Source organism: Staurois parvus, unplaced genomic scaffold (assembly GCF_062004578.1).
Source record: "Staurois parvus isolate SC_StPar_1 unplaced genomic scaffold, SC_StPar_1.0 ptg000454l, whole genome shotgun sequence".
In the NCBI taxonomy this organism is placed as follows: Eukaryota; Metazoa; Chordata; class Amphibia; order Anura; family Ranidae; genus Staurois; species Staurois parvus.
Genome location: NW_028318250.1, coordinates 487,675 through 514,383, shown reverse-complemented (window position 1 = coordinate 514,383; position 26,709 = coordinate 487,675). Strand labels below are relative to the sequence as shown.

Here is a 26,709-nt window from a genome sequence, read left to right as displayed (position 1 = left end):
TCAGACTATTACCCACTCTCCTCACCTTTAGGCGCACCCTAAACACCCATCTCTTCAGGGAAGCCTACCCCACCCTCTGCTAACTGCCTATCTCCTCCACTCTTCCTACCACTCCATCCCCCACAGCTTTTCCTCCTGTACCACTATCCCTTCCCTCCTACATTGTAAGCTCCAAGGAGCAGGGCCTTCGAACCCCTCGTGTTTCGCACTGTATTGTTATTGTACTGTATCATGTATTGTCCCCCATTGTAATGTACAGTGCTGATCGAACTGTTGGCGCTATATAAATACTGTATAATAATAATAATAATAATATTGATGATGTGACAGAAGACAGAAGCAGCATTTCTGAATTCTGCATTGCTTAGAGATATACTGTCAGCCCAGATTCAGCCAAATGCAGCAAAGTTGCTTGGACGGCGCTTCACAGTACAGATGGACAATGATCCAAAACACACTGCAAAAGCAACCCAAGAGTTTTTGAAGGAAAAGAAGTAGAATATTCTGCAATGGCTGAGTCAATCACTTGATCTCAACCCAATTGAGCATGCATTTCACTTGCTGAATGCAAAACTAAAGGCAGAAAGACCCACAAACAAAGAACAACTGAAGATAGCTGCAGTTAGAGCCTGGCAAAGCATCAGAAAGGAGGAAACGCAGTCTTTGGTAATGTCCATGGGTTCCATACTTCAGGCAGTCATTGCCAGTAAAGGTTTCTCAACAAAATATTAAAAAATTAACATTTTATTTATAAATATATTCAATTGTCCAATTACTTTTGGTCCCTTGAATAAAAGGGGGGTGGCTACTCTTAATAGCTGTAATTCCTAAACCCTTCCTCCAATTTGGATGTACATACCCTCAAATTAAACCTGAGAATATGCACTTTCAACCCATATCCATTATATAACTATAGCTTGAATATGTTTTGGTAAATACCTGAAAAAAACTAAAATTGTGCCTGTGTCCAAATATATATGGAACTAACTGTAACTATTGTTTGTATTACTATTAAAATGTTAAAAAATTAAAGTGTATGCTGTGACCATAAGATTCCATTAAAGACTCCAGGGTTATATACTGTCTCTACTGTGCACTAACTATATATGGGTTATTTATCAAATGTGAGGACACATTAAAGCTTAAGTTTAGTATACAGAGGGGTCCAAAAATGTATATATACTTCAACATGAAAAATATATGCATAAAGATGTTGTTACTAGATTTATATAAACATCAAAGGGTAGCTGGAAGTCATGTTTAAATGATGCAATCATATTAGGTGCTCATAGTGGTCACCAGGGGTGGACTGTCCATTTGGAAACTCAGGCACTGCCCGAGGGCCCAGGGTCAGTAGGGGGCCCCATGAGATGCCCCTGGTAACTTTTTCATAGGCTTTTTTGAGTTTGGGCAAGGACACAGGAGCCCCATGATCCCCTATTGCCCGGGGGCCCCATGAGTTGTCAGTCCGCCCCTGGTGGTCACCATTAGCATCCAGACACTTTTGATTTCAGTAAACTATTGCATGAACAACATTGACTAGAGAGTCCACAGGAATAGCTCTTTTGCTGTGTTGAAATCACTCACAGTACTCCATTTTGCGATCAGGGTCATCTTCATTCATGGTGTGGAGCAGTCTTGGGATGAAAAATTTACAGTGTGTTCTCTTCAGAATATATTGCATGCTTGATCTGCTAATTCCTGTCCCACATGCACATTGTTTGACAGACTTTTGCTGTGAACATGTAAACACCATATCCGAGGAAGCAGAACTTGTTGCTGTGCCATACCTCCCAGATCTTTGTTTGTGCACATCACACACTGTGCCATTGATTTTGAATTTATCACAAATTTGTGCAATTGTTAGTCGTGTTGGTGATTCTGTTCCAAACTCATGTTGCCATTATTGTTGAACTTCACACATATTTTCAAATTTACAATACCAATTTAAAATGGTCTTGCGTTGCTTGAAAGTCAAGCGTACCTCCGCCATTTTCTTTCTCTCTCTCCTGATGATCACATGATGACAATGGTGTGACTACTGACATCTTTAGGGGAAACAGAATACTACGCATTGCTGCTATATTTCAATTTGGGTTTTACAAAAGGGCATACATAACTGCTGAAGTGTGTATACATTTTTTGGGCCCCTCTTTATTTTTTGGGGATATAGCACCAAACAAATAAGTAATGTGTAATGCTGTATATCCATTTACCTGCAGGAGGCTGCTTGTGCCAAAAATCATCTCTGCAGTGTCTCTTTCACAACTGTCGGATACTGCCCAGAACATCTGATGTCTGGCATTGTCAAGGTTAGCTGCAGCGGTTACTTGCCTCCTTCTGCCCTCTCCACAATTCACAGAAGTCATATTATTGTTATTGCATCACATTCTGTGATGAGCAGTGGAGAGCCTATTATTCAGCTGCTCATCCTCCATTCACAGAATGTGATACATTGTGGAATTGCAGTAATATGAGTTTTCTAAATGGCAGATAGGGCAGAGGGGGATGGAGGGGTGGCACAACTTTGCTTAGTAGCAGCACAATGCTGCCTGCAACAGGTAAAAAAACGGCTCCTCACACTGTATAGGCCAAAGTACCCGTGTGAATGAACTCTAAAGGGAATGTATATCCTATTTCTGCATATCTATTTATAAATTATAGTCAAAACTAAAGCAAAACACTTTAAAAAATATGTCCATGTCAAGTAAATATGAGTCCTTCTATATAGAGTAAATATTATGTATAGCTTCTTTTTGGGCTGGGTTCATGCATCTGTGGCATGTTAACGTACAATGTGCTAAGATAGCCCATTCATTTTCATGTAAGGAGAGAAGAAGAAGAAGCGCCTCTAAGTGCAGCAGACCACTTTAATATACCATAAAAGTAGGAACACTCACATGATAGTAGAGTAATACAAGCATGTTGGGTATATGGTGTAGAAACACTGTGTAGAACGGCTGTCACTGGTGCCTAGTTTGTCCGCGTCTCAATGGTAGATGGCAGAGCATGCACGTACTCCTCTAGTGGCAGAAGCATGCTTGATAAAGCTTCTGCCACTAGAGGCCAGCGCATGCTCCGAAATGTGTCACATTGCATTCTGGTCACTGACGTCATCACGCCTACGCCGATGTTGGAGGGGCTGCCATCTTGAGGAGTACATGCATGCCGGCCAACTCCACATCTGTCTCCCTCCTGCTACTACGCTCCCTACCATTGAGACGCGTATGTACTAGGCACCAGTGACAGCCGTTCTACACTGTGTTTCTACACCATATACCCAACATGCTTGTATTACTCTACTATCATGTGAGTGTTCCTACTTTTATGCTATATTAAAGTGGTCTGCTGCACTTAGAGGCACTTCTTCTTCTCTCCTTACTACATAGAGTCTGCTACAGTACTGCATGGAGCTTGCCCTTAGTGCCATACGGTCCCCCCTTATCCAGGTCTCCCGGACTATTTCTATCAACTATTAGACTTTTCAGACTTGGTCCAGTATTTGTGCTGATTATCATTTCCTCTCTTTATTCATTTTCATGGACTAACTAACACACCAAAAAAGTGCATGCACAATTCTTTTTGTAACACAGCACACCAAAATGCACAGTAGTGCCTTAAAGTATGTTGTGGTGTGCAGCAACATATGTTTGTTGGACAATGGAAGTGTTGTGGATTGTCTGCAGTGTATATACAGTAGATGTGCATACAGACAGAATGTCTATATGCCTGTACTATGAGATGTGCATATCCAGCAGGCATAGGTTGACTATGGGAAGTGGATAATATAACATGGACAAAGAGGTAGAGAATTTATTAATGAATAGAGATGCAAAAATATCTGTGAACATAATTCTTAAATTATTAATGATAGTATAATGATAAGATCTCTCTCTATGGGAAGTATACATTATATAACTTTTCAAGCCAGGTCCATGGACTCAGAAGGTAAAATAACTATTTCAGTAATTACGTATTTCCGTCTGTAGAAATTTCTGTTCTTTCTGAGTCTGGAGCTCCCTTGTAGTCCTTGGACCAGAGGAACTGTGGATTGTCAACTGGCTCCGGGTTTTCAAATGAAAGGTAAATAAATCCTTCCTCGTCTACCCCAACTTCAATTTCATTTGTACCTATGGATAAACATTACTTTTTTATTTGAACACAAAACTGTTTTCTTAACAGACATGCTTCTGTTGGTCTTAGGACCTAGAGCCAATACAACCCATATCAAGCATGGTCTGAAAACAAACATGATACTTGCTAGTAATAATGAGACACGTAAGTATGTACATTCAATACAGTATTGACCTTGTGCCAAAAAAACTACTTTTTATTTTAATATATATTAATTTTTGAAAGTTCAAACCTTCTTTAGTGACAGGCAACACAGGATCAGATGGGAGAGATGGCATCCCAGGCCCAGATGTGTTAACAGCCTTGACACGGAACTGGTACCTTTTATCTGTTTCCAGCTCAGAGATCTAAATCAGAAATGCATATTATTTCAGATATGACTCTCTCTATTTTGGGATACTATTATAAAAAATATTATTACATTCTACTAGGAAAAAGAAATCACAAAGTAACTCAGCACTTATTTCACAGTGACATACTTACTGTTAAAGCTACTTAAAGCTGAACTCCAGCCTTACCTTAAGGCCTTGTTCACACCATATGTGCAGAAAAACTGATGGAAAAATCGTGCAGATTTCACTGGCAGAGACACGAGTCTACGTCAGTTTTCATGCACGTTTCAGTAAGTTTATATATGTTGCAGATTCCTGTGCAGAAAAAATCCATACATGATACTAGTGTTGTGGTGTGAACGGGGCACATAGAAAACAATTTTTTGGTGCCCTTACAGAACTCGTGCAGAAAAACTGACGTCTCTGCACCATCATGTGTACAAGCTTATCTTCTGTACTGAACATGCTGTGTGCATTGGAAGTTGCAGCAAGTCAGATTGGACTTGCCACTTTTGCTGGCAGGAGCCAGCATCACTCAGCCCTTTCCTTCCAGAATGACTGTCCCCAGTGGTGTCGCTATGGAGGTGCGGAGAGGTGACACCCATTGGCCGGGGCACCACTAACACCACCCCAGTAGAGTCTCCAGCCGCCTCCACTCCTTGGCTGTTTACATGTACACAGAAGGAGCAGAGAGGAGGAAGAACACTGCTGCACATGTCTCTCGCTGATCTGAGGTCTGTTTGTATTAAGATTACATTGTAGGTGGACAGAGGAGGGGGACAGACTAACCAGGAAGGGGGAAATTTAAAAAAGACGGAGGAGTGATTGTGGGGGTGAAAGGTTAAGTGGATCTGTGATGGGGGGCACTTTGGGAGGGGAGAGCACCTATGCTAGAAGTGGGAGTTGGATTTGAAATCTGACCCCCCTTTCCCAAGCACACAAGCCCTCTCCCCTCCCAAAGCACCCCCCCACACATATCTGACCTCCCTACTAGCACAATTGGGGAGAAGGGTGTCTGTACTGAGGAAGGGGGGGCTCTGTACTGAGGGAGGGTGCTCTGTACTTAGTGGAGAGGGGTGGCGGTCTTTACTTAGTGGGGAGTCTGTACTGAGGAAGGAGGGGCTCTGTACTGAGGGAGGGTGCTCTGTACTTAGTGGAGAGGGGTGGCGGTCTTTACTCAGTGGGGGGTCTGTACTGAGGAAGGAGGGACTGTACCGAGGAATGGCGGTATATACTGAGGGGGGTCTATACTTAGTAGAAGGGGGTTCTGTACTGGGGGGGGGTCTGTACTTAGTGGAGGAAGGAGGGGTCTGTACTTAGGAAGGGGTAACTATACTGAGGAAGGGGGGTCTATACTTAGTGGAGGAGGGGTCTGTACTGAGGGAGGGGGGTCTGTACTTAGTGGGGGGGTTCTATACTGAGGGAGGGGGGTCTGTACTTAGTGGAGGGGGGGCAGTACTAGTAATGAGGAAGGAGAGTCTGTACTTAGTGAAGGGGGGTCTGTACTGAGGAAAGGGGAACTATACTGAGGGAGGGGGGTCTGTACTTAGTGGAGGGGGGTCGGTACTGAGGAAGGAGAGTTTGTACTTAGTAGAGGGGGGTCTGTACTGAGGAAAGGGGAACTATACTGAGGGAGGGGGAGTCTGTACTTAGTGGAGGAGGGGGGTCTGTACTTAGTGGAAGGGGTTCTGTACTTGGGGGGGGGGTCTGTACTGAGGAAGGGGGCCTATACTGATGGAGGGAGGGTCTGTACTTAGTGAAGGGGGGGGTCTGTACTGAAGAAGGGGGAACTATACTGAGGGATGGGGGTCTGTACTTAGTGGAGGGGGTTCTGTTCTTAGTGGAGGGCGGTTGTACTGAGCAAGGGGCATCTATACTTAGTGGAGGGGGTCTGTACTGAGGGAGGGGGTATGTACTTAGTGGAGAGGGGGGTCTGTACTGAGGAAGGGGGGTCCGTACTTAGCAGAGAGGTGGGTCTGTACTGGGGAAGGGGTCTATACTTAGTGGAGAGGGGGGTCTATACTGAAGGAGCGGGGTCTATACCTAGTGGAGAGGGGGGTCTGTACTGAGGAAGGGGGGTCTATACTTAGTGGAGTGGGAGGTCAGTACTAAGGGAGGGGCATCTGTACTGGGGGGGAGACTATGATTGGTGGAGGGGGGTGATACCATGTTTTACCGTACCTGGGTGACACCAACCCTAGTGACGCCACTGACTGTCCCTGGCCCATCCTTTCATTCTTTGGATTTTAGTTCTTTCATCTGTGAAATCCACCCATCAAGACATTCTTGCATAAGTCCTCCTAGAGCTAGAGCAATGTTTGATTTAAGGCTGAGGGTTCTTGAGAGCAGTACTGAGGCAAGATGCTGTGATGTTCTTGGGAAAATATGTACAGTACCCTACCAGCCCCTCCCATCTATGATCGGCCTGCATTGCAATGAGAAGCTCAGAAACACAGTGATGACATCACTGGGTCTAAAAAAGGTATGTAATGAAAATGGAAACATTTATTTAAAAATGTAATGAACATGTTGGTGTGGGAAGGCAAAATATAAGCAGCTTTAGTATACAATACCCTCATATGTGATTCCAAAGTGGGCTCCTCATTAATCTTCCTCCAAGCCTTTGTGCCCTCCTCACATACTTCTACTATATAGCCATTGACTGGGCTGTTCCCAGTATAGACAGGGGGCTCCCAAAGGAGCATCAATGTGCTATCACGTACTTCTCTGCATCGGACATCATAAGGGGGACCTATGTAAATAAAACCTGTGTTATTAAAGGCAATGCTCACATGCCCTGGATGTGATATTTTGGAACTCTTCAAATTCAAAAATCTATTACTCCATTTATATCTTGGAAAACGGTGTTTATTGAGAAAATTCTGTACTTATTTAACATAATAAATTGATATTAAAGGTTAAATTTTTTAAAAAGATAAAAATGTCATACTTACCTGCTCTGTGCAATGGTTTTGCACAGAGCAGCCCTGATCCTCCTCTTCTCGGGTCCCCCACTGGTGCTCCCGGCCCCTCCCTCCTGCTGAGTTCCCCCAGATCAATATGCTTGCACTGTGGGCACTCATGCGTGCTTACTCCCTAGCTAACCCCGAAGGTCCATAAGACATACACAGCGTGGCTCAGCCCAACCCCCGCTCCCTCCTAACTGTCCGTGATTGACAGACCTGAGAGAGAGGGGCTTCTTTCGTACACAGAGCTGGATCACGATCAGGCTCAGGTAAATATTAGCAGGGGCTGAGGGGCGAGCTGCACACTGAAGCTTTTTTACTTTCATGCATAGAATGAAGGGTGGGAGTGTGTTGACTACGTGGAAAGAGATGGCAACAGGATGTATGGGAAGAAGGCAAGCTGGCAGAGGCAGTGTGATATTTTGCTGAGAAACCTTGAGTCCTATCGTTCATGTGGATGTTACTTGACATATACCACCTACCGAAACATTGCTGTTCACCAAGTACACCTCTTCATGGAAACGGCATTCTCTGAAGGCAGTGTGCTCTTTTAGCAGGTTAATGCTGCCTGCCACACTGCAAAATTGGATTAAGAATGGTTTGAGGAACACAACAAGATGTTGACTTGACCTCCAATTTCTCCAGATCTCAATCCAATCGAGCATCCATGCGAGGTACTTAAAAACCAGTCCAATCCTTGGAGACTCCACCTTGCAATTTACAGTACTTATAGGATCCGCTACTGACATCTTGATGCCAGATGTCACAGCATTGCTTCAGAGGTCTAGTGGAGTCCATGCCTCAATGGGTCAGGGTTGTTTTGATGGCAAAAGAGGGGCCTACTCAGAATTAGATGGGTGGCCATAAAGTTATGGCTGGTCAGTGTATTTTATCATAGAAAAATGTATAAGTAAATCTGCCACTACACCACATATGCGACAGGAAATAGAAGCAAATGTATCCAAAGTCAATGGAATTCCCATCTTAAAGAGTTGTCATAGAAACAGGTGTCCCCATTCGATAATGTTCCCTTAATCATGGCTCTGGTGACAGCTTGGGGATTTCCTCTCACTTTCTATCTTTATGACAATTGACACCAGAAAACAGAGGGGTTAATATCCCCAGCAGGGACACAATTAACAATAGAAATTTGACAGAGGGTCAAATTTGACAGAGCCTACAATTTGCTCACAATTAAAGACATTAGGCATACATTTTATAGCAGTTCTTTACAATTAACATTTTAATGGCTTACCTGGCTCAGGCATTGTCCATTCCTCACATTTAAAAAGATCACTTGGCTCTGACATCTTTCCAACACCTGCCATATTTATTGCTCGTGCACGAAACTCATAAAAATGTCCCTCAGTTAGGCCTGTCACCTGTTAGAAAAAAGTGCTCCCAATCACTCAGCTGATTTTTTAAAAATAGGGTTTGCATTGAAAGAAGCACAACACAAGTAAGGATGGGAATGGATTCAGTGGTTTATTTATTTTCAAGGGCTGCCAGATGGAAGAAACAATATACAGTTTCTCCAAAGACTAACAATAACCAAAGCAAATGTATTTATAACAGGGTTGCTGATATACCTCTCTTAAGATCTCTAATTATTACAGTGATTTAAACTTAGTTGAAAAGGCTCAAGGTTTTTTTACCTTCATGCATTCTACGCCCAGTGCCCTCAATACTTACCGGAGCCTCATCGCAATCCATCGATGTGAACAACAGCCTCGGCTGTCCCGTGTCTCTGCCTCCTCATTGGCTGAGGCAGCAAATGCCTCCCGCTGCTGTCAATCACAGCCAGTCAGCCAATGAGAAGATAGAGGGGGTGGGGCCAAGCCACTGCTCCATGTATGAATGGACACACGGAACAGCGGGTGCTCCCATAGCAAACTGCGTGCTGTAGGGGCACCCAACAGGAACGAGGGGCCAGGAGAGCCTGTGGGGGAACCGAGAAGAGGAGGTTCCAGGCTGCTCTGTGCAAAACCATTGCATACAGCAGGTAAGTATACACGTTTGTTACTTTCCAAAAAAAAAACCTGTATATATATATATATATATATATATATACTGTATATATATATATATATATATATATATATATATATACTGTATATATATACATATATATATATATATATACACACAGTATATATTGAAGCAGTTTACCTGGCAAAGTATTTATATTTCTGTCAGGTTCTGAATTTCACACAGCTCTGCCACACAGCCTAACAGAACCCTGCATGGCAGGGAAGAGGACCTTATTTTTTGTCATGGTTCAGTAACACTTAAAGGTCTTCTTCTCAACCCCATCCCCATGTGTTGGCATTGAAAGAAGAATCAGCAGACTAAGGAGCTCATCTTGTCACTCTGCACTCTCCTTCTGTTAGCGTTCTCCTTGCACTGCAGCACAGTTGATTGTCTCCTTGTGCTTCTTCTTCCTCCTCCAGTCTAATCTATGATTTACAGAGACTGCAAGAGGTAGATACCAAATCAAATTCATTTACCTACACTGTTTGCATGTAAAAACACAATTATGGATGTAATAATGAATACAGAACTGCATTCATTTGTGTCTTTATTTTTGTCTATATTTGCCTGGAGCTAAAGGTGATAATGACCCAATGGGGTTGATTTACTAAAACTGGAGAGTGCAAAATCTGGTGCAGCTGTGCATGGTAGCCAATCAGCTTCTAACTTCAGTTTGTTCAATTAAGCTTTGACAAAATGAAACCTGGAAACTGATTGGCTTCTATGCAGAGCTGCACCAGGTTTTTCACTCTCCAGTTTTAGTAAATCAACCCCAATGGGCTTGTTTAGACAATGTAGAAACATGGCTGACCTCTGATCTGCCATTTACAAGGCCAATTCTTTCCCCTTTCAGGTCACCAGTTACCACTGGCTTTCTCTTTTGAAAAAGTCCTGTACAAGTCTATTTGAAATATAAAGGACCTAGGCACAACGGATGGACTGCTATGGGACCAGAATTGTAGGACTTTTGAATGGCAGATCTGAAGAATAGAAGCATGCAGAAGCTATGTTGGCATACGTTATTTAAAAGAGAAGTTGGGAATAATTAAAATATAAACAATTATACTTACCTAAATGGTTGCAGCACTGATCCCCGCTGTAGCTGTCCCATGCCTTCTCTAAGACTGAGATACTAGTGATCAAACACTGCTGATCGCTCAGTTCCCAGTCTTCAGTTTGCAGAGAGCCAATGACTGTCATGTGGAGAGGACAGGAGTAGCTGGAGTAGTTGGCTCAGGTTCTCAGTGGATTGCCAGGAGGCTGAACCAGCTGACGGTCAAGGAAAAGTCGGAATCTCTCCAGAGCCTGGACTGGCTCAGTGACATCAGCCGACAGCAGGCTTTAGCCCTCTGTTGGCTGAAAACAGGTGCACTCCTGTGATCCATAGGGGAAACATGGCAAAATGAGCTTTGGCCCTACTTCTCTTAAATTAACTGAGTGGAACATGCTAGTAGAACCAAAGGCAATCTTTTTCCATTTTGATTTAAGTAACTCCTGGCAATTTTTTTTTTTGCCATCTGTGACCCATTGAGGAGATGTCCTTTCACTTGAGGTCCCATAGCCAAGAAAAGGGGTGAGAGGAAATAGCTTAAAAGTAAGGCATCCCCTGGTTGTTGCCAAGGACACTAGAACCTGTGTCCCCTTTGGAAGATTTCCCTCTCTTCCTGTTCTGGTGACCACTCAAAATTTGGGTTTTTCTTTCACTTTTGCTTTTGGTGATAGTAGTAAACAGGACAAATATAGAGAGGAAATCTTCCTTTCGAGGGATACAGACAGCAATAAAAATATGACAGGGGTTCTTATCCATTTCCATGCTATCCAAAAGTAAATTGTTTTGACTTTAGTTATTTTTTAACGTGACACTAAATGATATTCTTATTCTCCAAAAATAATCCACACACTTGTACTACTTAATGAGCCTGTAATGTGTTTTTCATGAAATTTTTCTTTTCTGTATTTTTCTACTTCCTTGTACAGTCCTCTGTGAGCTCCTGAACCTCTCTTGTTCACGCTTACATCCATTTGTGTGGAATGAGCAGTGCATGTTAGTTGTGCACTACACCATGCACACTACAAATCCCATAGGCCACAGTCCAGTGGTGGCTACTTTCCTACATACAGTGGGACCATGAAGAATTAATGTAGCCACCCTCTTAAAGTGTTACTAAACCCAGGACCATGCATTCCCTATCTGGTCTCCCACAGTACAAAGAACATGGAAATGCAATTATTTTAGTAAATATAAATTTCTAAATACCTTTTTTCATCAGCAGTTACAGCAGTCTTGTGACTTCTATCAGTGTCCAGCAGAGCACTGGTTAAAGCTTGTAGGATGAGTTCTTTCTGCTCTAGGAGGATGCAAAACCCTTGACCTCTGTCTGGAGAGTGCTGATTGGCTCTCTGCTGATCACATGCACTCTCCCAAGAAAAAAAAAACCTCTCTAGCAATACATACTAAACTAAGCATGTGCAGAAGGGCTACAGGTTAAGTCTGTCTTATCAGGCGATAAGATGTGGACCTTTGAATAAGAGGAGGGGCAGAGAAAACAGGATCAAACAGTCTTTATACCTAATGCAGAGGGTTAACCCAGTGGTGTATTTAGGTTTTGTGCTGCCCTAGGTAACACAAAAATCGGTGCCCCCCTCCCCCCTCACTGCCCCCAGAGAGAGCCTGACATTGACCGACAACACCCCTGCCCCCCACCAGACAGAGCCTTTCACTACCACAGCCCCCCAACACCAGCCACCATCCCCCATAGCGAGAGACAGACACTCACCTTCACAGCTTTGGACATCTCCAGAAACGAGAGTCGGGCTGTGCATACACCATCATGAAACCCGCAGCCTCTCTCAGAACCCACTAGGTCCCCATGCCGCGTGTGTCCCTTCTTCCGTCCCTTCTTTCGAGCGGCAGTGCTGCCACCCCTGAAAAATGCCGCCCTAGGCAAATGCCTTGTTTGCCTTGTGGTAAATGCACCCCTGGGTTAACCCCTTAGGTTCCACAGTGAGTATAACAAGCATGCTTTACTGCATATACAGACTGATTTTACTGTTGTGGGTTTAATAACACTTTAAAGGAAGTTGGATCACAGCAGCAAATAAAAAAAGGAATTTGGAGATTTGGAGAGAGCCTGGAACAATAGAGGGTGCTTTCTGAGTTAAGATAACATCATTGAATATATGTTTTTAAAACCAAAGTTAAGGGTCACACAGGGGCAGACTGACCATTGGGGAACTCGGGCATTGCCCGAGGGCCTGGGGTCAGTAGGGGGCCCCATGAGATGTCCCTGGTACCTTTCATAGGCTTTTTTGGGCGTGATTTGAGTGTGAGCGAAGACACGGGCCTCATGATCCCCTATTGCCCAGGGGCCCCATGAGTTCTCAGTCCGCCCCTGGGGTCACATTAAGGATCAAAATAGTAATTGCCTATGATATCATACCGTATAAACCCTGGAAGAAATCGGTTCATTACTGACATCTCGCCATGACACCTCCAAAGAATCATGCTGATCCAGAAAATATCCCAGAATTTCCCTTCCTGCTGTGAATTTAGGAGCCTTCCAACATATGGTCATTTCATCTTTACCACAGTCTAAGAGATCAAAATCATAGGGGGCAGATGGACAGTCTAAAACAGAAAATAATTGTAAGAGTTATTTCTTATAGAAGCATACAGTGCAGACATTACAAAGCTGGATTACTTTAAGGCTCCATGTACGTGGGACACTTCTGAACGATGGAAACTGACTGCTGGAAAACGTATATCCTGAGGAAGTCACGTGTTCACCGTGACGTAACGCGTAGATACGCCAGTAGGAGGGGCCTGATCGGCAAACGTAGTGACGTCAGAACCAGCACGGGCGCCATCTTGGTGCACCGAATTACAATACCCACACATGCAGTACACCCATAGTGTTGTGTGAATGCTGACATACATCTGCTGTTATGTGAGTAGGATTTGTTTTACATTGTATATCGAAATAAACAGGTTTACACTATATTAGTTATCTTTTGCCTTACTGGGGACATGTATGGAGTACCACCTGTTCAGCAATACTACCTATCATTGGATGCCTACCCGATAGAGGAGGAGGGAGTCCCACCACCACTGCTGAGGAGATCCTTTACCGGCCTGGAGAAATACTGTGTTGCTTATTAGGCTCATTGGTCCTGAGGGCCTGGGCAGGAAGGTGAGGGGGCACCCCAGGCACTGAGGATTGGCACGTATTCTCTTACACCTGCATGAAGAGTGTTTTTTCCCATCTTTATGGACATTTATTTACTACCAGGCTGCCCATGTTGTTTCCGCATATTTTGTCCTGTTATAATCCACCAAGTTGCATGAGTTTACTCCCGGCAAAGGATACGCACTGTATTGTACTTATTGATCCCTCAATTGAGGATCCTTTTCACAAGGGGTTAGCTACATGTGAATGTATGGTTTTATTTTGGTGGTTTTTGGTGTGCTATATTTATGTTTTTCACATAAATTGTTTCACTTTATTCACATATTTTATAGAGCTGCACTACGCTCATATTATATTGTATCCCTTATTGGTGCCAAGAGTGTGGCATTTTAATGTTAGCTGCTTATTAGCTCGATACGCATAATAGCGCAGGAGGACTTTTACTTTTTTTTTGTTTTTGGAAAACGTAGGTTAAAAAACCTCTGCTTGGCCGTGTTTGCATACCGCGTTTATGCGTGTTTATGAGCGTTTGCGTTAAGAAGCGTTTTTTAAACATAACCTCAGGAGACCTTCCAAAATGCCCAGAATGCACAGAAAAACAGTAAAACATTAACTATTTCAGACATTTTGAGAGAAATGTACTTTGTCAAAAGGGGTATGCCTTAAGGATGCCGTCGGATAAAACTAACCAGCTGGTGTTATTAGGTGGCCGCTGGACCTCAACAATCCGACGGCATCCTTAAGGCATACCCCTTTTGACAAAGTACATTTAGAACGAAACGCGTCAAGGAGGAGCCCCTGCAAGCCGTTGACGTCAAGCCGTCGGATCACGGAGGTCCAGCAGCCACCTAATAACACCAGCTGGTTAGTTTTATTTGTGTGCAATTGTCACTATATTGCCTCTATCCAACACTGCAGTATTTGTACGTTTTTTGGATTTATTCCTTATTGCCATTAAAGTACCATTGAAAAATACTACACTATGGGATTATCCCTATTCTTTTGCTCTGCACTGGGCACCTTAATCCCCTAGCGATCCCCAGCAAATGTCCCAGCGCCTGGAAGAGGCCAAACTACCTTTACTGGCTACTCCAATCTTGTCTCTAGAGGAAGACCATCAACCCCCAGGCTACATCCCACACTACCCTTAGAAGGGACCCGTGGCTGATCAACAATACTTGATACAACGCTCTTTTTATTAGCGCATCTGGTGAGTGCACATTTCATACATTTATCGGCACATGCACCTGAGGATTATATGCATACTGGGACTTAATTGAGTTATCTGGAGATCAGAATTTTCTTTCTTTGTTAAGGACATTTCAAGATTTTTACGCATCTATACCTATATGTTTATTATGCATATTACTATTTGATTATATACATTATTTTTGCATTAGTAAGTCCAAGACGCACCTATAACTGATGTGCAAATTTTTTAAGATTATAACGCACTCATTATCGATGTGCGTTTATACTATTCGTTTACATATTGCACTTTTTAGATTTGTTTCTTTTTAGATTGTTCCGAAGAAATCCGAACACTGCACCTTACAGTGGGACAGTTTCAGTCCCGGAAACAGTGCTATCAATCCAGACAGTGTGGACAGGACTAGGTGTGCCCAGCTGCTGACTGACAAGCTACAGATTTGTGACTCAGCTGATAACCATGCTGTGAAAACTCTGCTCTGAGTTTAGGGGCAGTGCAGCATTGTTGTCGCACCATCACTTGAAGCTACATTAGATTGACTTTCTTTTTGGTGTCATATTGAACTGAAAGTGGTCATTGCAGTATTATGACATCTAGTGGTCGTTTTTAACCACTACAACTTGTTTACTGTGATTTGGTTTCTCCCTCTCACCTCCCCTCCTGTTTAGTGCTAGTTAGTTCAGTGCTAGCTAACCTGTGTCATCCATGTTCCATAAGTCAGTGTTAGTATTTTTCAGGGCTCAGGTCTTCTTCCACTGAAAAAAAACATCCTCTGTTCTACAATTAACTGAAATAAAAATGCATTGGATTCAGCTTCTGTGTAGAGTTAAACTGCCTGTAGATGGTGCAACTCAGCAGGTGACCATGGTGTCTGGACAGACTGTGTATAAGAAGCTGTGTCTATTTATAAAGCAGCATTTTAAACAGAACATACTATATGCCACCAAGGTCAATACATTCTGCCTATATCATTAAACATACGATCATTTGTTAACCATTTAACCATTTCACTACTACTGTATGTTTAAGAAAGGTGAAGTGGTGGATGTTCATTTCTGATGTGCTCAGGCAGCTGATGTGGCCAATAATGACTATGATCTAAGCTGCTATTGGACAGCTCAGATTATAGGCACAATGTACAGAGCTGATCTGAGCAGCCAATTACAGCAATCACAAATGCAAACTGTATTGCTGTTGTCATCCGAGAGTCCTCCCCTTCCCATCACAATGGAAGAAGGAAATAGTATTTCATCAATGAAGATTACTGTACAAGAATGAAAGGACCAGAAGCAGATTCAATGGTAAGGAGTTTACTAGATGGCTGAATTGTTAATTGACCCTTTCATCCCTTCCTTTCTTGTACATCTCATCTTCATCCTGCTTCTCTATGTGACTTGTACATTAACCCTTCACGTCCCTTATCCTGCACATTAACCCCCTCATCCCCAGCCTCCTACATAATGTGACCTGTACATTAACCCTTTCATCTCCCCCCTCTTGTGTGTGAAGCGGTTAAAATAAATCTGACATGAGTTCCTAAAACTGAACAAGTATGCAGATCAGGAAATTCAGAAGTCCTTAGGCACATACCTGTCCAGATCGATCATTGAAGCAAGTGAACTAGCATGACAGGCAGGTGTCCGTAACAGCCACCATGTTTTTCTTTAGACATGGTTCTTCTAAAAGGATTTTTATGCCAATAAAGAAGCTAATGTGTATGACATGTTTGTGGTGTGTGTATATACAGTATATATATATATATATATATATATATACGGAAGTGATTGTAAAGGTAGATTTTTTATTTTTTTTAAATAACAAACATGACATACTTGTCTGCTCTGTGCAATTGTTTTGCACAGAGCAGCCCTGATCCTCTTCTTCTCAGGTCCCCCACTGGCACTCCCAGGGGCGGACTGACCATTTGGAAACTCGGGCACTGTCGAGGGTCCGGGGTCAGTAGGCAGCCCCATGAGATGCCCCTGGTACCTTTTTCATAGGCTTTTTTGAGTTTGGGTAGGACACAGGGGCCCCATGATCCCCTATTGCCCGGGGGCCCCATGAGTTGTCAGTCTGCCCCTGGGCACTCCTAGCCACTTCTAGTGTGCCACCATTAGAAGCCACTTCCTATTGTGACACACCTGCAAGCTCGCTCTCGAGCAGGCTCCGGGTGTCTATTAGGCTCCATGTACACAGGACATTTGGAAAACACTTCTGAACAATAAAAGCTGAGTGCTGGAAAATGTAGGTTAAAAAACGTCTGTTTAGCCGCGTTTGCATACCGCATTTATGCGCGTTTATGAGCTTTTGCATTTAGAAGCGTTTTTTAAAGATAACCTCAGGAGACCTTCCAAAATGTCCAGAATGCACTGAAAAACAGTAAAAAATTAACTATTTCAGACATTTTGAGAGAAATAGAGAGAGCAGAAGCAGAGAGAGCAGTATTTGTTGAGATTAGCTGTCTTTTTTTTTGTGGTGTTTGGATGTGTTCCAGCTCATTTCTCTGCAGAAATTATTGCAGCAGTGTCTAACATATTTTCTATTTTCTTTTCCAGGTCCATTTGAGTACCGGGAAAATGCTTCGCATGCATTTTTCATGATGAAAAAAGGCTCTGGACAGCATCTGGAAATGGAAGAGTTAAAAAAATTTTCCAAACACTTATAAAAGTGTTTAGCTGCATTTACACGCATTTACAAATGTTTACAAGCGTTTGATGTTTGAAACGCTGATAAAATCTACTCCTGAATGCAAGTTTGTTGCATTCAAAAAACAACTGTAAACTCAACTGCCTGTAAACGACATATTGTACATGGACACATAGGAAAACATTAGGGACAGTTGAGGGGCTGCTGAAAAAAATGCAGAAAAGATCCTAAATGTGAGTTTATCAGCTGCAGTGTACATGGAGCCTAATGCAGGCCATAGATGGGTCGAAAATTGTCTGATTTTCCGGCCGAAAATAAAATCAGCTGATTTTCGGATCGTTAGTGGGTTAATAGGTCGGCCGTTTTTCGGTATTTTGGCAGATTTTTTTTATCGGTAAAGTTTGAAAAAAATCGGCCATTTTTCGCGGCAATGATGAGCAAATCGGCCAATCTTTTTACCGATAAAAAATCTGCGCATGAGCAGTGACCTGTAAGAGGAAGACAAAAAGAAGAAGAAGAGGAAGAAGAAGAAGAAGAGGATGAAGAAGAAGAAGAGGATAAAGAAGAAGAAGAATTCCAGTCCAGCAAAAAGTCTCCCTGCAGAGAGCTCCGCTATTTCTTTGACAGTGCTTTGACATTTATAGCGGCTGCAACAATGTATCTATTTGTTTCCGAATAAAAACATCTGTATCCAAAATGAATACAAATAGATACAATGTTGTAGCCGCTATAAATGTCAAAGAACTGTCAAAGAAATAGCGGAGCTCTCTGCAGGGACACTTTTTGCCGGCTGTAGATGGGATGAAAATTGGGCAATTTTTTTTACCGTTCCTGGTAACGTCGGCTGATTGAGCGACCGATTTTTCATTTTTTTAAAGAAAAATCGGACGGTTTTCCCCCCATCTATGGCCTGCATTAGTCACACGGAGCGCTGCTCAGCCCTGCCCCCACTGGCTGTGATTGACAGCAGCAGGAGCCAATGGTTCCTGCCTCTGTGTCTGAGCCAATGAGGAGAGAGAAAGAAGAGAGAGCATAGAATGCATGAAGGTAAAAGAACATCCGTCTTTACAACCACTTTAAGTAAAGCTTCATGTGTATTGTTTTACTGACTTTATCATCCACCCATGAGTCTATTTAATTGCAACCTTGTAATTCAAGGAATCATTACAACATTAAAAAGTTGATCCATTTCTGTATGTTCTTGCCAAATTTAGATTTCCTCCAAAATTTGAATGCATTTGAAAATATATACTACTTATAGCTCCATGCTTAGAAGCCATCCATTGGAAAGCTCCATGGAATGCTGAAATTGGAAATACTAACCGCTACACTGTATAATATGCATACTTCTTTTAATAACACATGGAAATATGTTACTTTTCTTTAAGAATAACCCATATCTAATTATACCTGAGTCAACGGAAGGCTTCTGCTTAATATTATATTAAATACTCACAAATGGCCTCATTTATATTCAGAGGGTTTGATACAGGTGACCGTTCACTCAATCCAACTTCATTTACTGCTTTTACACAGAACTCATAGTCTTTCCCAGTCTGCAACTCAGGAACGGTAAACCTGAATAGAATAAGATCACAAATTAGGGAATATTGTAAACCTGAAGGAATTGATTGCCACACAATGATCTCTACACAGTTATGGTGATTTCAGGAAGATCGAATAGTCATTATTCTGTATACAGGCATGTTTTAGACTTTGGCAGATGCTGCCAGTTGCTTGTTTTGGGAAGAAGGTTTTATTGGCTGGGTCGGATTATGCTGCTGGGGTTCTTCAAGAGTTATCGCAACCTTTTTTTTTTTTTCAAACTACTGCAATAAAAGGGGACTGCTGTAAAAATCCCTGCTAGTATTGTAGTTTGTCCCAACCTCTGTCACTGTCAGTATTGCAGACCAGTGTAATCTGCATGTAAACATGGAGCTATATATAAATAAAGGCAAGAGAAATAAAAAAGGAAGCCATGTACTGAATATTACATGTATTAACATAATAAAATTATATTTTTGAAGTGGTCCAGGCTTTGCCAGTCCATGATGAGAAATCACAGTAAACCTGCACATAGGTATTAAAGTGTATCTAAGGTCTTATGCACACAGACACTTTAAGGCATCCAACCTAAATTTCTGGTGTATTTCTGCACCCAGGAGAGACAACTGAACCATGCAGCTACCCATATTAACTGCTTCCCGACTGTCCTAAAGCAGAGATACTGCTACAGGGCAGCACGGGATAAGTGATGGGCAGAGGATGGGTGATGCAACAGGACAATGACCCAAAGCATACAAGTAATTCAACAAAACAATGGCTGCAACAGCACAGAATACGCCTTCTGGAGTGGCCCAGTCAGAGTCCTGACCTCAACCCGATTGAAATGCTGTGGCATGACCTTAAGAGAGCGATTCACACCAGACATCCCAAGAATATTGCTACACTGAAACAGTTTTGTGAAGAGGAGTGGTCCAAAATTACTCCAGATCATTGTGCAGGTCTGATCTGCAACTACAGGAAACATTTGGTTGAGGTTATTGCTGCCAAAGGAGGGTCAACCAGTTATTAAGTCCAAAGGTTCACATACTTTTTCCTCCCTGCATTGTGAATGTTTACATGTTATGTGCAATTAAACTATGGCAACATCTAATGTTTGTGTAGTATTATGTTCAGCAGACTGTGTTCTTCTATTGTTGTGACTTAGATGACGTTCAGAGCACATTTTATGCCCAATTCATGCAAAACTCCACGTAATCCCAAGGGGTTCACATACTTTTTCTTGCAACTGTATATTACTTACACCTAACTCCTGTGCTCTGTACATTATGCATTGATATACAGTAAATAAACCTGACCAGGGTGTTCATTGTCTCAACAGTTGCTGGTATTAATGAAATTCTTCCATATTGTAGGCTCAGTAAGGCAGTCTATACATTAGTCGTTTTTTGTTCAACATCGGGGTTCCCACGTGGATGAGGAAAACACTCCCGCTGAGGTATTGTGTTCTGACAGTGGAGAGACTTATCACTTATAAGTGCTGTCAGCTATAACTGCCAGTGCTGGTCGTTTGGAAATTTTCCTAGAGGCTGATTGTACAGAAGTCGATCGGTACACTGCCCTACAAAACTGCTGATTCCTGCCTTCTGCTCTGCTAATTTATTTCAGGTACTTATATAGCGCCATCAATTTACGCAGCACTTTACATATATATTGTACAGTCACATCAGTCCCTTGCCCTCAAGGGGTGTACAACCTAAGGTCCCTAACTTACATTCATACTTACACGTACTAGGGCCAATTTAGACAGGAGCCAATTAACCTACCAGCATGTCTTTGGAGTGTGGGAGGAAACCCCCAGGGAGAACATGCAAACTCCAAGCAGGAGGTACCGTGGCTGGGATTTGAACCAATGACCTTAGTATTGCCAGGCAGAAGTGCTAACCATTTAGCCACTGTGCTCCCCGCTAACCCTATCCTCTGACCTGTTGACCCCCAGTACACTCAACTATCGATTCCTGTTTTGTACACTGCCCTGCACAACTCATACCCTGTGCCCCCCTGACATTTTGTACTGCACCCCCATATCATACTGGCTAGATCCAGCCCTGTTTCGTATGATTATTTGTCACTTTTTTAAGCACTGCACTTTTATGTATTTATTGTTTATTGCCTAGTATCAGGGTTTTTGTGTTCAGCTGCTATATGTTATACACCTTATTTTTGATTATTGATCATTTATTCTCATTAGCTCAGGTTTATATATATATATATATCTTTCGATGTAAAAAGATGTTCATCCGTTTACACCGGCAAGTCCATAGAAATACAAGGGGGTTTGTTTTTCAGCCGTAAACGGACAGATGAAAAACGGACATACGGAACGCCCGTATGAAAGGGGCCTTATATAGACATAAGTTATAGGAAATAACACAGTGACTCCACAGAGGGATGTATTATATGCTAAAGCTTCTGCATGTATTTTATAGCGTATAGCAATACTCTAGTTGAATATTACTTACAGTATGTTGCAATTATGTCTTTTGCAAGAGCAGCATTTTGTTGAAATTTGTATAGATAAAAGCCAACCTTATGGTGTCATGCTGACATTTCACCTGTCTAGCCATCTGGTAATGTCTAATGTTTGATGGACACAATCCAAACATGTTAGGTATAACTATATGTGTAAGAGACCCATTTTTATGGAGTTCCAGCTATGCCATTTCCATCTTAAAAGCAAGCTTATAACTTTTTATAGAACTTTAGCACTGCAATATACTATTTGCAAATAAGTCGATGTAAACATGCCTGCATTCATTTCAATAAAATACTAATGCTGTCACTATTATCTGACAAGAAGAAGCTACAATGTAGACTCCAAATTTTTGAACTTTTAAAGGTTTTTTAAGACGGATACCAGACAGTTTGAAGCACTGCAGCACTCATCTCTACCAGACTTCAAGATATTTAGAGTGCACCAAGCTCCAGTTTTGTTTATTCACACATACTGTGATGAGAATGCCTTGACACACTGGGGTTGATTTAGTAAAGACAAATAGGCTGTTCACTTTGCAATGGAATTTTCACTTTGCAGGGCTTAGCTTAATAAATGAGGTGAAGCTCAGCTGACTTCCATCATCCAAATATGTGCAAGCAAAAACCTGCTTTTTTTTCAATTTCAATTTCAATTTCAAGTCAATTTTTACTACATTCACTAAGCTAAGAGAAAAATTCCCATTCATAGAGAAAATTTCCTCGTAAAGCGAACAGCTTATTTAAATCAATCCTACTTACTCATTACTGATTTCATTTATTGTTAGCTGTAAAAAGCAAGCACATACGGGAAAAATAAAACCGCTCAATTTCAAGAGAGCTAATTTTCCAAGGCTGAGAGCTGCTCTCCAAGACTTAGACTGGGAGAGGCATTGATGAACACAACACAGAAATGAGAGTTCTTCCAAAACACTGCATGTGAACACACTGCAAAATATATTCCCACGGGTAACAAGTTAAAAAGGCTAAAAATCAAACCTATGTGGCTTACCGCTATAGATCATAAAAAAAGAGCTTTTATTAAATATAAAAATGAAGGAACGCTATCATCGTTTAAACATTGCAAAGAATATACAAAAAGGAAATAAAGGCCAAAAAATTAAAAACAAATGACAGATTGCAAGAGATAGGACCAACCCCCAAAAATTCTTCAAATATATTCATGGTAAAAAGGTCCGGTCCAAGCATGTAGGCCCTTTACAAAATAATCTAGAGTGGGTGACTGGGGACAAAGAGAAGGCAAATGTATTTAAGACCTTCTTCAGCTCTGTGTATACAAAGGAGCATGGGGGAGCTCTTGTGCATAATGAGCATGGTATTGACACAGCTCCAGATGATCCACATTGGCTCACAATTGATATGATCCAAAAATACTTACACAGTATAAAGGTGAATAAAGCACCTGGACCAGATGGCATACACCCACGGGTCCTTAAAGAATTGAGCTCTGTCATTTCAAAGCCATTGTTTCTAATTTTAGGGACTCTTTAATGACTGGCATAGTGCCACTGGATTGGCGTAAGGCCAATGTGGTGCCTATATTTAAAAATGAATCAAAATCTTTACCAAGTAATTAGAGACCTGTTAGTTTAACTTCTATAGTTGGGAAGCTATTGAAGAGTTTAATAAAAGACCACATGAGTTCTTGCTGGAAAAAAATATTTTAAGCAACAGACAGCATGGATTCATGAAAGACAGAAGTTGTCAAACAAATGTGATTTCTTTTTATGAGGAGGTGAGCAAAACCTTGGACAGAGGGGTGGCAGTGGACGTGGTATACTTGGATTTTGCAAAAGCGTTTGACACAGTTCCCCACACACGGTTCATGTGTAAGGTAAAGTCTACAAGTTTGGAAAAATCCGTATGTAAATAGATAGAAAACTGGCCAAAAGATCGTATTCAAAGAGTAGTGGTTAATGATTCATACTCTGAATGGTCTGGGGTCATCAGTGGTGTACCCCAAGGTACAGTGTTGGGACCCTTACTTTTTAATATATTTATAAACGATATACGGTCTGAGATTAAAAATCCCATTTTGGTCTTTGCAGATGACACCAAGCTGTGCAGTGGAATAACGTCCTTACAGGATGTCTTCAATTTACAAGCGACCTCAATGCACGGTGTAATTGCGCAACTATGTGGCAAATGAGGTTTAATGTTGATAAATGTAAAGTTATGCACTTGGGGGCTAAGAATATGCATGCATCATACATTTTAGGGGGGGTACAACTGGGGGAATCAATGGTGGAGAAGGATCTGGGAGTTCTGGTAGATCACAAGCTTAATAATGGCATGCAATGCCAAGCTGAGGTTTCTAAAGCGAGCAAAATCCTCTCTTGTATTAAAAGAGGTCCTCCTCCAGACCCTGCACTTTCTGCTTTCCATCTCTGCCCCCAAAGGGGGTGCACGGTGATGTTAGGGAGGGTGTGGGATTCTTGACATCTAATGTAATGGAGGGGTGGGGTGCTCTGGACACCTTGTCTTACAGATACAACCTTTGAGGGCAACCATAATGCCAATATGGCCCACGATTAAATGGAGTTTGACACCCCTGCTTTAAGGCCTCCTCTCCGATTCCTGGTAAATAAAAAATGGCACTGTTGTGGAGCGGGTACATGATTTTGAAAGGTACCGGCTCCCATTTCTGCTCTGACCACCTAGGCGATTGGAAGCAGAAGTTCCCCCTACCCCACCCCACAGTCTTCTGGGACATTTGACAGGACTGGATCGTGGGACAGGTGAGTGGCTGTTTATTAAAAGTCAGCATCTATAGTTTTTGTAGCTGCTGACTTTCAATTTTTACACAGGAGACTAGAGCTCCTTTTTAGGGTAGATCTTTCCTACAGAAATACAGAGGGCTGCCATTGCTGAGCTTCTGAAAATGCTATTTATCTGGCTGTTATCCTGACCAATTGTTTTCAGTATGTTAAGGCACTGACTTGGAGTAAGTTTTCTGATCAAGAAAGTCAGAAGTTCTTATCTGCATAAATGACTAACAATATGGAAGCCAGAAGGTCTACTAACATTATAGGATGGATATCAGCAATGGAAGCTTTCTGTATTTCACTCAGTCCAGGTTTCTTTTAGGTTTTTTGGGTCACGGAGATTTGCTCTACACATATGTCACCATTAGAAGACTTAGAGCCATATACTGTATCTTTCATAGTACATCATGGCTGTTGACCAACCAGGTTTGCATTAGTGGGCCTCTCTGAAGTGGTGGGCTATAAGAATGATAAGACCCGCAAATCATTTTGCTCACATCTCTTCGACAATTTATACATGGAGAAATACATGTTACCAGCATACGTGTGTTTAATCAAAGAGAAATGAAACATCTGGATTTGCAACTCAACAGATCAACATTTTATTAAGATTGCACTAATTTGTTGTAATCATTCAGTATCAGTACATGGTCAAACTGGCATAGAACTGGGTAGTTTAGCAATCTGTGCCAATGAGTGGTTATCTTAAAAGTGGTTTCATTAGCAGTCAGATACCAGTTCAGATTTCTCTAGTTCTCTTAAGCAATAGAAGAACATTTATTTTCTTCAAATTTTATATATCTTTTAAAATCCCTTACCTAGTGGACTGCAGGGGCTTGTTGTTCACTGGTTGCCAGTCCTCTTCACCTAACATTCGACTGTAAAGGTAATAGCCAAGAATCTCTGGAATAGCTTCAACCTTACCCCACTGCACTAGGGCAGACGTCTTTGTATCTCTGAGTGCTAAAATGTGTCCAGGTGCTGGAGGAAGAGCTGCAATAGAAAATATTTCAGTTGAATTTTTTAATAATTCAGTAGTCAAGCACAACTCTAGATAATGCTGGGGTCAACTTTGATCGGCTATCCGCTATGGTAACCCGGAAGTGATGACCTGTCATCACTTCCGGTTTACTCGGATGTCAACAGTGCCACTTTTAAAAACTCTAAAGCATTCAAAACCACACATCTTGGTGCAGATGGAGGAATTTGGGGTCTTATAGATCCCAGATCCCTTCATAAAGAGTACTTGACACAAGGATGTTTACATATCTTGTGACTGCAAGTGATAAAAAAATGTAAAGCAACAATGAAAAAAAAAAATTAAAAAAAGTAGTATCTCCATCCCTCCGTTGCAAGCATGCAAACAGCAATTGTCCCACACATAAGAGGTATAAACATGAACGTCAGATCATGGGCAGTAATTCTAGCATCAGACCTCCTCTGTAAATCTAAAGTTATAACTTGTAAAGGCTTTATAAGCGTCGCCTATGGATGGTAAAATTTACATAGTTTATCGCTGTTGCATGGGCGTGCGCAATTTTAAAGCATGACATGTTTGATATCTTTTTACTCGATGTAACATCATCTTTTATATTTTACAAAAAAATGGGTTATGTATTGTTTTTTTTTGCATTAAAACCACTGCACACATACCGTGTTACATAAAAAATTGCAAAACCTTTAGGGCCTCTGATTGAAAAAATAAATAAATAGAAAAAAAAACGAATATATATATATATATATATATATATATATATATATATATATATACACACATACACACATACACACATATAATGTTTGGGGTGTGAAGTAATTTTCTAGCAAAAAAACCCCTCATTGTTACATGTGAACTAAAAGTGCCAGAAAAAGCCTGGTCTGACCTATAGATAAATTGTGAGAAAATGCACAAACTAAGCTAATTTTAAAATGTGTAGACCACGTGTGAGGCTTAGTGGCACCGCTTTGAAACCAAATCGGAAGAGAGAAATCACTCCACCAGCAGAGGAATGAAGGGAGCAGTGTCCTAGGTTAATTCCAGAATCTTCAGTGAGGTGAGGGGGATCGGATGCTGCTTGGAACCAACCCCTTGAGTCAAGTGTGTTGAGTATGTGTGAAGTGGTCTCAGCACCACGCTAGCTACAACACTGATGCGTTTCGCTCCACCCATCAGGGGCTTGGTCACAGAGATGACACGACATTAGGATATCTATTAGAGATGAGCGAATTATTCAAAAATTCGATTCGGCTGATTCGGCGAATTCGCGGAATAAATTCGATTCGAGTCTAATATATTCGCTGCGAATTTAACTTATAAAAAGGGTGTTTCTAGGCTTCAGAGAGCCTTTATATTAGTGCAGAACACTGTACCTTTAATTTAAA

At 41.8% G+C, this 26,709-nt stretch overlaps 1 protein-coding gene across 1 annotated transcript in view; it reads right to left on the bottom strand.

Moving 5' to 3' along the window:
• Window positions 1-26,709, bottom strand: part of MYOM3 (myomesin 3) — a 188,152-nt gene that overhangs the window by 55,254 nt on the left and 106,189 nt on the right. Inside the window, exons 16-22 of the mRNA XM_089688775.1 lie at window positions 25,146-25,320; window positions 18,963-19,084; window positions 12,904-13,091; window positions 8,688-8,814; window positions 7,040-7,218; window positions 4,367-4,481; window positions 3,974-4,130 (exon numbers count right to left, since the gene is read on the bottom strand). Of these exons, the coding sequence (XP_089544901.1) occupies window positions 3,974-4,130; window positions 4,367-4,481; window positions 7,040-7,218; window positions 8,688-8,814; window positions 12,904-13,091; window positions 18,963-19,084; window positions 25,146-25,320 (1,063 nt within the window). The remainder of the gene's footprint in view (window positions 1-3,973; window positions 4,131-4,366; window positions 4,482-7,039; window positions 7,219-8,687; window positions 8,815-12,903; window positions 13,092-18,962; window positions 19,085-25,145; window positions 25,321-26,709) is intronic.